Source organism: Fukomys damarensis, unplaced genomic scaffold (genome assembly GCF_012274545.1).
Source record: "Fukomys damarensis isolate Sample0158 unplaced genomic scaffold, DMR_v1.0_HiC HiC_scaffold_39, whole genome shotgun sequence".
Taxonomy (NCBI): domain Eukaryota; kingdom Metazoa; phylum Chordata; class Mammalia; order Rodentia; family Bathyergidae; genus Fukomys; species Fukomys damarensis.
Window position 1 is genome coordinate 96,720,590 of NW_022900951.1, and position 12,671 is coordinate 96,733,260.

Genomic DNA, 12,671 nt, shown 5'->3' on the forward strand with positions numbered 1-12,671 from the left:
GCCATCGTCCTCTTAGAACACATCTGAGCTGCATGCTAAGCGCCAAGGTCTGTGCGGTGTCCTTGGACCTGAAAAAGGGAGAGTTGATTAACCCACTTTCTCAAGGAGGACCTGAAAGGAAAAAGCCAAAGGACACCTTCCCGGGATCCCGCACCCTTTCCCTCTGGTCACGATGCCACTGCCCCTCAGTAACCACCCCGGGTCTTCATCCCAGTTAGAGATCAGACCGCCTGACCAAGAGGCCCTGAGCTCCCGAAGAAAAAAGAACCTTGCCCCACCAGGAAATGGACCGTGTGCTAAGGTCTACCAGGTGATCCCAGAGCAGCGAGTTCCCAGCTTCATCATTCTCTGCCGCCCCTTCCAAACTGCTCGCTCTAAGGGAGCTGCTCTTCTGCCTCTTCAGGCCAAAGGCCCCACTCAGATCCTTAGCTCAATAAAGTCTCCCTCTCCTTCTCTTTTCATACAAAACGCGCTTTTCCTATGTTGTTATGGAAACACAAATGGGGCTATGATAACATCATTTTCACTGCCACTTGTGTGATGAAACGATTTATAAGTCTGAGAGCTGACTACCTAGGCCCAGGTGAGGCCCTCATAGGAGACAACTAGAGATAATCCGAAATCCTCTTTGAAGTCAGGAAACAGAAAAGGACATTTTCCTCAACTTTAAATTCTTACTTCCTATTGAAACAGTAAGTTCATAATCCAGCTATGTACTTGGAGTTAGATCAGCATTTGAATGTAGCAAACAATGATAGGTAGAATACTCAGTCAAAGGCAGGATGCTGAAAAGCATGCTCCATGCAAGTCTATATTTTTTTGATCTTAGTGGAAGAGTTTGTTAATGAAGGAACTCACAGCCAGTAGGATCTAGATTTTCTCTTCAGACAATAAGTAAACCCAGGGCCATTGGGATCATCTAAATTCCCTGCCCTTTTTAACTTTTTGAAATCAAGGCCTCACTTCTTCGCTAAATTGTGAACGCTTGGTTGTGATCCTCCCGCCTCAGCCTCGTACAGTGTTGAGATTAGATGTACTTCCCACCATGGCGGGCTAAGATCTAGGTGATTTGTAAACTACAGAAAACCAGAAAAGCACAGTGAAATTACCAAAGTGAAAAATAACTTCCTCTTTCTCCTAAATTCACACTTCATCCTAGAATAAAAGGTCATACCATAGGAAAAATGGTAGCTTCTTTGGTAACTACTTTATTTGAGGTAGGTTGCGTTGATGAAGAAATCCCGGCAATCTTCAACATATTTTTCTTACCCTAACTTTGTAGTACTTGTTGGAAAAATGAGGTAATTCCACAGAAAAGCACCGCTGCCTCGGCAACTACTTAAGATATGATCGTGTCTTGAGGTCAGGATGTGAAATCCAATTATTTCTCACATCCCAATTCTCCTATCTCATTAAATTAGTCCATTAGACCAACAGGTTCGAACATGCACGTAGCTAATCTGCCCTTGTAGCTAGAAACAACTAGACACACTGGTTGAATTTAGATTACAAAATCCCTTTCTTCTGGCATCTAAATAGCTGGATGTTTTGTAATGCACAGATAGTGCCAGAAAGTGCTTCTTAGGTGGAACTTCTCCGGTGGTAACTGCATGGACCTGGACACACGATGTGAAGGCGGAATGCTGGGGTCACACTCTCAAGCCCAACTTTGCTGGTCTCCAGGAGAGGCTTCTCGGCAATAGGGAAACTATGTGAAGACCTAAATGCTCATCTGAAGATGCTGGAAACACATAGACAGATACTGAAAGTGAGGCTAAGAAAAACACTGTCTTCTTTCTTACACTGAACTTCTTTGTGACCTAAGACACTAAAAATATAGGCAAGGGGTGGTAGCTAGGGAAATATCTCATAAGAAACAGCTAGAATTTGCTGCAAAACAATTTCAGGCCTTCAAGTCCAAAAATACATAATGTTCGTTATGAAATAACTGTGCTTCCCTTTAGAATATGGAAGCACTGCTATAAAGCGCAGGATCACCGAGGCAAGGTGGGGAAATAAGTAGATGTGACACAAATGACTAGTTCAAAGCAGAAAGCTATAAAAAACCAAAATCCTTTCTCTGTCAGTGTTTTTGTGTACAGGAGACTGAGCCCAGGACATTGTCACTGAGCTATGTCCCCTGAGCTTGTTAGGTGCCATTTCCAGACAGGGTCTCACTAAGTTGCCCAGGAGTTCTTAACTTTGATCCTCCCGCCCTCACTTCCCAAAGCGCTGGGATCACAGGCACCGGGCACCACACAGGCTTCAGTCTCATGTCTTTGTTCTTCATGAGGTAACGCATTCATAGCATGGATAACCGGTGTTACTTTCCGTGGGAAATAACTAGAAAACGAACTGATGCCAGGATATGGAAAAACGTATTTTTTAGAAGTGCAACTTACTTCTCCTCAGGTATTGCAAGAGTCGCTCATCACCGGCATGGAGGTACACATGTTACCTCGTGGTAACTGCAAAAACTGGAAAACCTCCTCCTTCACTGAAAAATACCCTGAAAGGGCTTTTCATGTCTCCATGGTTTTTGAATAGTGTTTAAAGTGCAGTTACCAGTGCTGTGTGGTTTTTGGTTTGCTCGGGGTAAGTGCACGAGATCAGAATGGCTGGGGAGAGGCAGGGCCGTGCAGGGCCGCAGCGTGAGCTGGCTATGGCCATTTCCAGCCTGTCCCCATCACCATCACCATCACCATCACTGTCACCGTGTGTAACTCTGGTCTGTGTTCCCTGCACACGTACCCAGCGCTCAGAGGTTCCTGCGTGTATTGCTTAACATCACACATCCTAATTCTTTGCCAGACCCCGTGCACTCCCCTCCCTCCAGCCTCCCTCTTAGTGTAAGGAGACACGGGGCATGCGGCCCTCTACACTGCACCCTGGCTCCTTCAGCACCAGGAGTGCGCCTGACATCCTTGGACTTCGCTTGAGACAAACCAGCTTGAAGGAAAGGCCCTTTATCCGGGGCACTATCTAAGCCGCTCCTCCTGACTCAAGTCACAAGGATCCACCAGTTTTCCTGCCACCTCTGACCGGCCTTCTGTCAGGAAGTCCCCGTTAAATGACACCCGTGCTCCCCCGGCTGCGTGTGCCCCTGTCTTCAGCCTCCCAGCATCTGAGCACGCTTCTCATACACCAGGACGGGGTTTCTCCAGAACGGGGCCTAAAGACACCCCACAACCTGGCCAAGAGCAAGTTCTTCTTACCTTTTGAATCTTTAGTTACCTCAATCTCTATTCCCCTGTCCCTTTGTAATTATTCACCAGAAATAAAAAGCACTAAGAGGACAGCTTAGTCCCAGGGCAGGAGATGACAACCCCTCTGAAAAGACTGAACTCTCTTCTCTTGCTGCAGACAAGAGCATCAATCCGGCAGGCTGAACAAACACTTCTCAACACTACAGTCTTGTTTATTTTTAAATGACGAGATAGGCCTACAGATGTGTATTGGAAGGTAGGGGACTGCGTCACTGGACAACACTTTCACTGTGAAGATGAAGCCAGAGTGAGAAGACATTCTTCTCATGAATACCTTTTCCTGTCTTGTTTGCCAGCATCACGAAGTTCCGTACACCTATTGGTACAAACTGAGGACCTGGAGATGATGAAGACAATGCAGCCAAGCCTGGACGCTTGGAGCGATGGCCTTGACAAATCCCACACAGCTCACTGTGGCCCTTAGCAGACTGGGGTGCAGGGCCTCTTGATGGTGACTCAAGGGAATGCCCTCACCATGATTCAGGATGAATGGCACTTCCTGAACACCCTGCATCCATATCTAAATAAACAGAGAAGGAAGGAACAGGGAAACAAACACACTGAGAATTCACTTCTTTATTGCGTATATAAGTGCCGTGGACGTAACTATTCCATGGGCAGCTATTCTGACCCAGGCGTCTGCCAGAAAAAGCTGCAATCCCAGTCTGCATCTTGAAAAGGGCCGGCATCCTACAGCAGCTCTTCCACCTCCTCAATGAGAATGTGGTCCTGGGAATCAGGAGGTGCATTCCTCAGCATCGCTCTCCTCTGATTTTTCCTGTATTTGGCTCTCCGATTGTTAAACCAAACCTGAGAACACAGGGGAAAAGGAGTTGGTGAGTAGGCAGCAGGTGCTCACAGAAGGGAAAAAAACACCTCAGGAAACACCCTATGGCCCCGGCACTTAGATTGCAGGTGGGAAGCTATTTTCCTCAGGCCGAAATACCTTCGCGTGCTGGGGGTGACGTCAGTGGAGCAGCACAGGACCCTCCTCCCCAGGGCCCTGAGCTCCATCCCAAGGAGCAGAAAACCAAAGAGCTTAGGAACGTAACACCACACCTCCTCTTGCATCTCACGCTGAGTGAGCACCAGCTCTCTGCCCGGGTCAGAAGCTTAGAAGATTTATCCGTTTCCTCCCCACCTCACTATTGCCTAATGGTTTCATCCAGAGGTTGGGTGCAGCCCTAGGTAACAAGCTGCTCCAGGTGCCCAATGTTGGCCCCGTGTCATCTAAGCAGATGAAGCAACACGGCACCCTCACTGCTGACCGCAGTCCAGCCAGCTGACTCCTGCTGCCAGCTCACCAGGGAGGGTGTCACCGGATCTTCTGTAACCCCTGATGATGAAAGGCTGTGGGGGGGCAAGGGATGCCAGACACCGCTTGGATTTGTGGTCTGTGGTGTGAGAGAAGGGCACACAGACTCATCCTGAGGGAACGCAGACTCCCCAAATCCTTGCCCACCCAAGGCTTTAGGGGCAAGATGCTGCCGTGGTCTCCACAGTCCTTCCTGCTCCCTACAGCTTGCCACACCTCCAAGCCTTTCTGGGCTCAGATCAAAGCCAGCTCACTGCATTTCCTCAGAGCTTACCACTGAAGAAGACAACTGGATTTTCTCTTATTTGTAGAGATTGTCGAAGACGCCCGTCTCATTATACTCAATGCTAGAGCTTTAAGACATCTTTTGCCTCTTTCGAGCATTGCCTTGTCCTTCTCATTTTTAGACGTTAGCTAAAATTCATTCCATACCCCAATTTGTGCTTACTCCTCCCCATAAAGCGATTTCCAAACCTGCAATGTTGTGTCCTAGTCATCTAGATTCTGAATATTTGCAGAACATTTTCACGTGCATATTTCAATGCAGGCAGGAAAATATAAATGCTGACCTTTGCTCCATCTATTAACTTGCCAAGCTTACAAAATTAAAGGAGGGGGAGAAGAAAAGCAAATGTCTTGAGCTACCTTCATCGACCTCACTTCAGTAGATGTCCATAATGGCTCGTAGCATATTTTCTTTGGGACTTTGCTCCCAACGCTCAATTTTCATGAGTTTGGCATTGGCCACGTAACTTAGTGTTAGAGCCCTTGGGCGTTTGTGTGTGAGGTATGTGGTTTTATGCCCAGAACGAAAAAAGAAAATCACAAGAGATCAGATCAAAACCAGTGAAATAAGCTTTTATAAATTCATTTGTTTAGCTAAGTGTGTAGGTTTGTTTTCAAATAACTTCCTCCAATGTAACCTCTTAAAAACTTGCTTCCTGCTGAATCCACTTGGATACTTTTAAGGTCAGACTGAGCCCCAGAAGGACTGCACACTGACAAGCATGGGCAGGAGGATGCCAGCCTTTCAACTAGGTTAACTTTATCATATTTAGACCCACGGATCATGGATGTATGTAACTATATACCTCTACGTTATGTGCACACGCGTATATATCACCGTGCCCACAAAATAGGAGAAGCGGCTTGCTCATCTGTTTTGGATCTGTTTTACCTTCGGAAAATCGTGTTCCCTGTGTTGACGAGAAGGAAGGTCAGGCTCAAGTGTACTTATCCATCCTCCGTGCCCAAATCCTCTAAGTTCCATTCTTGTGATGGTGACAAAGGACAAGAAATAACCCCAGCCTCACAATGGCCAGGAAACAGCTCTGTCCTGAGGCAGGATGGAGCCTGACGGCCCTCTCACCAGGCTTCCCAAGGACATACTGACCTGCACTCTGCATTCAGGCACGCCCATGGCACTTGCCAGCTCCAGTCTGTGGAGAGAAAACCACAAATGTTCCAGATTCATTGTCTTGGATGAAGGATTCCGTGTTTAGGACGAATGATACACCCTATATACATTCTGTGCTGGAAGAGGAACTTACCAGCCCCTCTAAGTGCTCCAAGTACATGTGTGTGTGCCTCGCCGAGAAAGGGTCTCTCCTAAGCAATGCTTTCAGCACCTCACAAAACTTAAGACAGCGTTAGCCCCTCAGAGGTATGCTACTCCATTTTTTTCAAAAGCAAAAATGAGTGCAAACGTCTACAATGATAAAATCCTACGCATTTTAAATGCAGGAAGCCTAGAGCACCACAGTACGTCATCCCGCCAAACCTGACTGCAGAAAGGTTTATTTACAAAAGAAGCCATGCATTCAGCTAATAACAGAATGAAAGATCAAGTGGACCGTGGCAGAAGTAACCACTTCTCTGAATCGGTAGATCCAGTCAAGAGGCTGGAAAGGAAGCCCCAGAAGGGGGAAAGTATTGGCAATGCCTGCCTGATACAGAGATCCAGAAACAGCCCTCCCAAGTCAAGAAGCAGAACACATCACCCGGGTGCAAGCATCAGAAAGCACTCAATGACACATTTCTCCACAGAGTATACAGATGACGGGGGAACAGAGAAGACAGCCTCAAAATGCACATCAGAACCATGGTGCTAGCAATCACACCCATCTTCTGAACCCCTCTCAAAGCCTGGGAAATAACAAGCTTGCTGAGCACCCGGGAGGCGGGTAATGGAACCCTTTGCCGCTGATACGGGAAATGTCAAATTGTGCAGCCGGTATCCCAAAGGATCTGCTGTTGCCTCACAGCCTAAGCATAGAATTCTGTCACCCGATGACTCCGTTTCTGAGGCTGTACCGAAAACCCGGGTGTTCCCAACTACTTGTCCAGCCACGTTCACAGCAGCACTACTGACAAGTGCAACCTCTCGGATGATGAGTGATCAACAAGCTATCCGTACCACGGAATGTTATCCGGCCTTACAAAGAAGGAACTTCTGACGCCTGCTGCAGCATGAGGGCAACTTCAGGGTGTATGAAGCGACCTGAGCCAGGCTCTAAACCTCCCTCAGCCTGTGCCTTCACTTCGATTCCAAGACAAGGCAAACCCATACACCTAAAAAGTGGAAACATGATTGCCAGGAGTTGGGGGCATGAGGACCTGGGAGATGCTTCCTGTGGATAGTTTGGTTTTGCAAGAGGAAGAACGTCCTGGAGATCCGCTGCACAGCAACAGGAAAATACCTAACACTGCTCATGTCTGTCCTGCAGAGGGGTTCAGGGAGCAGAATTTTGACCTCTGCGTCGGATGGATGTCACACGAGGCAAACAAGACAAAGTACTGGCCATCCACAAGTTTCCAGACAGGCATCCCCGTAATACCTCAAGCAAGTCCCCCCTTAGTCCATCCTAGGAGCCATCCTGCCCCCGGCAAAGAGGCCGGCGGGGGAAGAGCCCAGGAGGTCTCAGGTCAGGAGCGGAAGGAGGGCAGCAGGAGAGAGCGGAGGCACCTGGAAATGAGCCCGTCACCCCTAAAGCCTGGGAGCACCCCGAGCCAGCAACTGACCTTGTGAGGACATCCGGGTAGTGAGTTTCTTGGAAGACACTTTCCAGCTCCTCCACCTGCCACTGCGTGAAGCTGAACTGGACTCGTGGCCGCCTGGGCCGGCCCCGCCGCCCTCCTCTGGCATCAGAAAGCTCCTGTTCCGCAGGCGGTCTCAGCCCTGGATCATCGTCACCGAGGTCAGCAGGCGGGTCAGCGGCACCTCCCCGGCTCACGGAGCCCTCTTGGGTCGGGTTGCGGTCCTCACCGTGGTCCAGGTGGCCCTCGTGGAGGCCGGCGCCCCTGAGGCCGAGAGCCCGTTCGCTGAAGTGGCCGCCTTCAGCTGCAGCAGCGCGGACCCCTGGTGCAGGACCCGCGCTGGCTTCCAGTTCCCAGAACTCCAGGCCAAAGTAGCTGGGATCATAGTAGTCGCGCTCCTCCTCCATGGCCGCCATGGCGCAGAGCCCACCAGACCTCCTGCTCAGCAAAAACAAGTGCAAATGCAGTGTCTCCCGAGAACAGCTTGGGGGCAAAAGGCGGAGCCTGAGGTTGCAAGTTGTTACAGGGATCCCGCACCCCAGTCAGCAGGCTGCAGTCCACATGCGCTGACCCGACCACTGCTATTGGCTGTCTTCTGGGCTTAAGGGTCCGAAAAGATGGCGGGGCGGGCCCAGGAGAGAGCCCCTTGTGGAGCAGCGGGGTATCACCGAGACTGGGCATGCGCAGAGTGGGTCGGAACAGGGCGCTCAGCTTGCTGACACCGCCCACTGCGTCCCCCGCGTGATTCGGGAAGCCACTGGGTTGGAGGGCAAGCTGCTAGCAAGTGGAGGGGAGGGGCGAGAACTCACACTGCCCACAGGCGCTGTGGTGGGAAGCCTCGAAACTGTCCCTTGTCCCACCCTCCAGCCTGGCTCTAGGTGTGCTAGCTTAGTACAATGTTTTCAGCGCCTTGGCAGAAGGAACAGGGCCTGAAAAGCCCCATCGCCTATTTCAGGAGCACGACACTTGCAGTAGTGCTAGATGACTGGGAACGCTCAAAACCTGCTAACTGCACATGCTGTAACCCTGAGCCAGCTCCACATATGACACTGCTGGTCACAACCGGCCTAAGGCAGGCACATCCAACGGACAAGGGATAGGCAATCAATTTGCCCTTCAAGATCCCCGAGAAGATTGCCAGCTCCCAATTCCCAGTAAGAGTGAAAGCGTTTTTTCGATTGTTAGTTTAAATTTCGAGACTGGATCTCACTACATTCCAAGATGATCATGAATTCTCTCTGTATCCCAGGCTGGCCTCAAAGTTGCCACCCTCCTGCCTCAGCCTCCCAAGTGCTCAAATTACAGATATGTGACAACTGGAAAAAACATGCTCTTAGACCTCTTGTACTTAGTGTTCCATTTTCAGACCCTTACATAAACAGCGGAGCATACCGGGACCCTTGCCTTACTGATCTCCATGCCCTGAGCCCCACCCTTTTCCTGAGCTGTGCATACCCACTTGTGCATACTGCACAAGCTCACTGCTCGACCCAGCCCTCTGATCTCTAGAACCCTCTGACCCTGTCCCCTGTGTCTGCACAGACCCTGGGAGCCCATGGTGTCTGAGCCAAAGGGAAGTTGGGCTGCTGCTCTGTCCTCTCCTTACCTCAGCCCTGCTCCCATGCTCCTTTCCTCTCCTCTGCTATGTTCCTCGTCCCCCTTGAAAAAAAAAAAGCAAAGACCGGCTGGGAGGTCATCAGGCAGTGGTTGATCATCTCACCAGCAGTGACTATTCCTCTCTTGACCATGCCCCCTTGAAGAAAGGCTTTCTCACCTGAGTTCAGTCCTTAGCAAAGAAACGAGAATACTATAGACATATAAAGGAACCGAATCATTGACAAATGTGGAACGGGTTTTAGACACGTTTCACTCCTTTATTTATTTATTTAGGTACCCGGGATCGAAGTCCAAACCTTTCGCTTGCCAGGCAGGCAGGGACACAACTGAGTTACATGCCCCGCCTCTAGAGACTTTTCCATAATTTTGACACTTCTATTGTGTTCCCATGTTTCCGTGGTTTTGTTCCATCCTTCTCTAAATTTTGCACTGTGCTTTTAATCTTTGTAGTTTTTCTTTACTTTTCCTCAGGCCCAGAATCAGCCCGTGCAACTTATGTGCACCCTAGAAAGGAGGACACTGAGCAGAGCTGGGAGGACTGCAGGTGACTGAGTGTCTGCCCCCTTCCCACGGAGCAGTGAGGACCTCGTGGGGAGCTGCTGTCAGACTCCGGGTTTCCACTGAGCTCCTCAGCATGGGTGAAACCCCGCCCTGTCTACACGTGGGGTCCTCACATCAGGGACTGTCCCAGCATTTCTTGAACTCATTTGAGACCCAAAATCACACAGTGGTGGTGAGGGAGCCATGGTCGGGCATCGAGCACTGAGACTTCAGTGCGGAGTAAAGGTCATTGACAGCCCACCATGGCGCTTAGCAGACTGCTGTGCAGGGCCTCTTGATTTTGACTCAGGGAAGCGCAGTCAAAAAATGGGGCCTTCCGTTATTTTGTTTAAGTGACATTTCCTAAATACATTACATCCACCTTCAACTAAACCCCCAAACAGGAAAACAAACATATGGAATTCCCTTCTTTATTGCAAATATACGCGCTGTGCAGATAGCTGTGACAAGGGCTCCCATCGGTGGTGGCACAGATGACCGTGGGAATAGTACACCAACCAGGATCTGCATCTTGCAAAGGGATGGCAGCCTAGGCCGCCTCTTCCAATCAGTCAATAGGAAGTTAGAATAGGAAACTTGGTGGGGAATTCATCAGCTTTTCTTTCTCATTTTTCCTATATTTGGCTCTCTGATTTTGAAGCAAACCTGAGGTCAGAGGGAAGAGGGGCTTACTTAGAAGACAGCAGGTGCTATCATAATGGAAAAACACATCATGCAACATTCTATTCCAGTGACACTTAGATTGTACAAGGGAAGTTATTTTCCTCAGGCTCAAATAATTGGAGGGCTAGGCATGACTTCAGCGGAGCAGCACAGGCCCAGCCTGACCAGGGCGCTGAGATGCATCCCTGCACAACCCCCCTCGTACACCTCTGCCAAGCATTACACCGCAGCCAGACCCAGACCTGTTTCAGATGTCACTGTGCTCTGGACGTGCTCTCAGCCTCCCAGTTCCCGAGGATTCTTATTTGTCAGGAACATTGTGCCGTGTGCAGAGCAATTCACATTCCGAGCTTCCACCCTCTCTATTACCTGACCAAAATTTAGAAGGAAAAGGAAAGCAGACAACTAACCATTCAAACTAACTTCATCTCTATCAGCTCAACTAGACACCCACTGCTTGCTCTTAAGAGTATTTTTCTTTCAGAGTCTAGTCTCACTTCCCAATATTTATGAATTTGGGGCTGTGCATACAACTTGCTGGTAGAACCCTAAGCTCTTACGCCTGAGGTCCAGGGTTCTATGCCCAGTGACAAAAGGAGAAAGAAAAGAGGTGAACATAAAATGAAAGAAAAGAATATTTATAAACTCACGCCTACCTAAATTCTTGGACTTGGTGTCAGATAATTTGCGACAAATGAACACTTGCACCTTGCATCTCCCTGCTCCCATCTGCATACTTTGAAGTTCACACTGAGCCCCAACAAGGTGCACACAGAGGTTCATCCTAAAGGATAGCAGTGCTGCAGACGGTGACCTTCAGTTAGTGAATCCTGCCGGTGCATATCCGTGTATTAGCTGTCCCTGATGACAGCTCTCTGTAGGATGGACAGGTATAAGGGTTCCTTTGGGCATCTACAATAGGAGAAGCAGCCTGAGGCCATGTTCTGTTTTTCCTTGATGAGATCTTGTACCCTCTGGAAATGGGAAGGAATTGAAAGGCCACTGTAACTTATTCCATTTTTAACCATGAATTCTCATCAGTTCAAATTTTGCTAGTCAAAGAAAGAAAGGACAAGAAACAACACCACTATGACAATGTCCAGGACAAAGGTATGTCCCGCAGCAGGATGGAGACTGACTGCCCTACCAATTGGCTGTGCTTGGATGTACTGACCTTCACTCTGCTTTCAGCCGCATCCAGGTCTCTTGCAAGCTGGCGTCTGTGAGGGGAAAACAACAAGTGTTCTGTATTCAGGGGTCAGGAAAAGGATTCAGTGTTTTGGAAGAATGAATTATCACGTAGACATCCTTCACTGCTTTTCTAATATGAACCACTCATAGTGATGCAAGTAGATTTTTCTGTCTTTCCAAAGAAAAAGACGATCGAAATGTGACGGCCTCATAAACTTTTAAGGTGGCCCTAAAATTTAAAGCTATTTTAACGCATTATTTTGGATGAGGAAAATGAATAAAAAATTATTTTGAATCGAGTAGAAATTTAAACTCAGGAAGATGACAGCTCGACACTATCTCATTCTACTGACCTGCCATGCACAGGAATTGCATTCACAAAAGCAGACCCTAAATCAGGCAACACAACCATGGTAAAGTGGGCGGTGTCAAATGTAATCGCTTCTTGATTTAACAGATCCAGGTAAGGCATTGAAAAGCAAGGCGCAGACTGAGGAAAATGTTAGGAAAGCACGTGTGATACAGAGGTACAGAAACACCCCTCCCAAGTCAACGGGCAGAACACAACACTCAGGATGAAGCAGCAGAGAGCTCGCACTGCAACATTTCTCCACAGAAGGCACACAGATGACCAGGAAGCAGAGAAAACTAGCTCCAAATGACTCAGCCCTGTTGCACCTCAAAGCCACAGTGCTATCAATCACACCCCTCACCTGAACCACGGTCAAAGCCTGGGAAATAACGAGTGTGTTGAGCCCTTGGGGAAACTGGAGCCCATGATCACTCTTGGGAGAAGTGTCAAAATCCACAGCCACTTTTTCAAAAGGTCTGCTGGGGCCTCAAAGCCTGACCACAGAATTCTATGATCCCACGATTCTGTTCGCGAGGATGTACCGAAAACGCTGAAAACCTGGGTGTCCAGAGCTATCCCTCAGGCATGTTCACAGTAGCGCTATTCACAAAAGCAACCTCTCCACACATGAATGATCAACAGGGCTGTATCCATGCAATGGAATATTACT

The 12,671-nt window shown here is 48.8% G+C and overlaps 1 protein-coding gene across 1 annotated transcript; it reads right to left on the reverse strand.

Moving 5' to 3' along the window:
* Positions 1 to 3,843: 3,843 nt before the first annotated feature.
* On the reverse strand, positions 3,844 to 8,506 carry LOC104854497 (rhox homeobox family member 1). Its single transcript, XM_010613008.1, has 3 exons — positions 7,603 to 8,506; positions 5,975 to 6,020; positions 3,844 to 4,076 (listed from the first exon to the last, which is right to left on the reverse strand). Exons 1-3 carry the CDS (start codon positions 8,031 to 8,033, stop codon positions 3,957 to 3,959), a joined length of 597 nt encoding a protein of 198 aa, XP_010611310.1. The 5' UTR covers positions 8,034 to 8,506; the 3' UTR covers positions 3,844 to 3,956.
* Between the last annotated feature and the right edge of the window lie 4,165 nt (positions 8,507 to 12,671).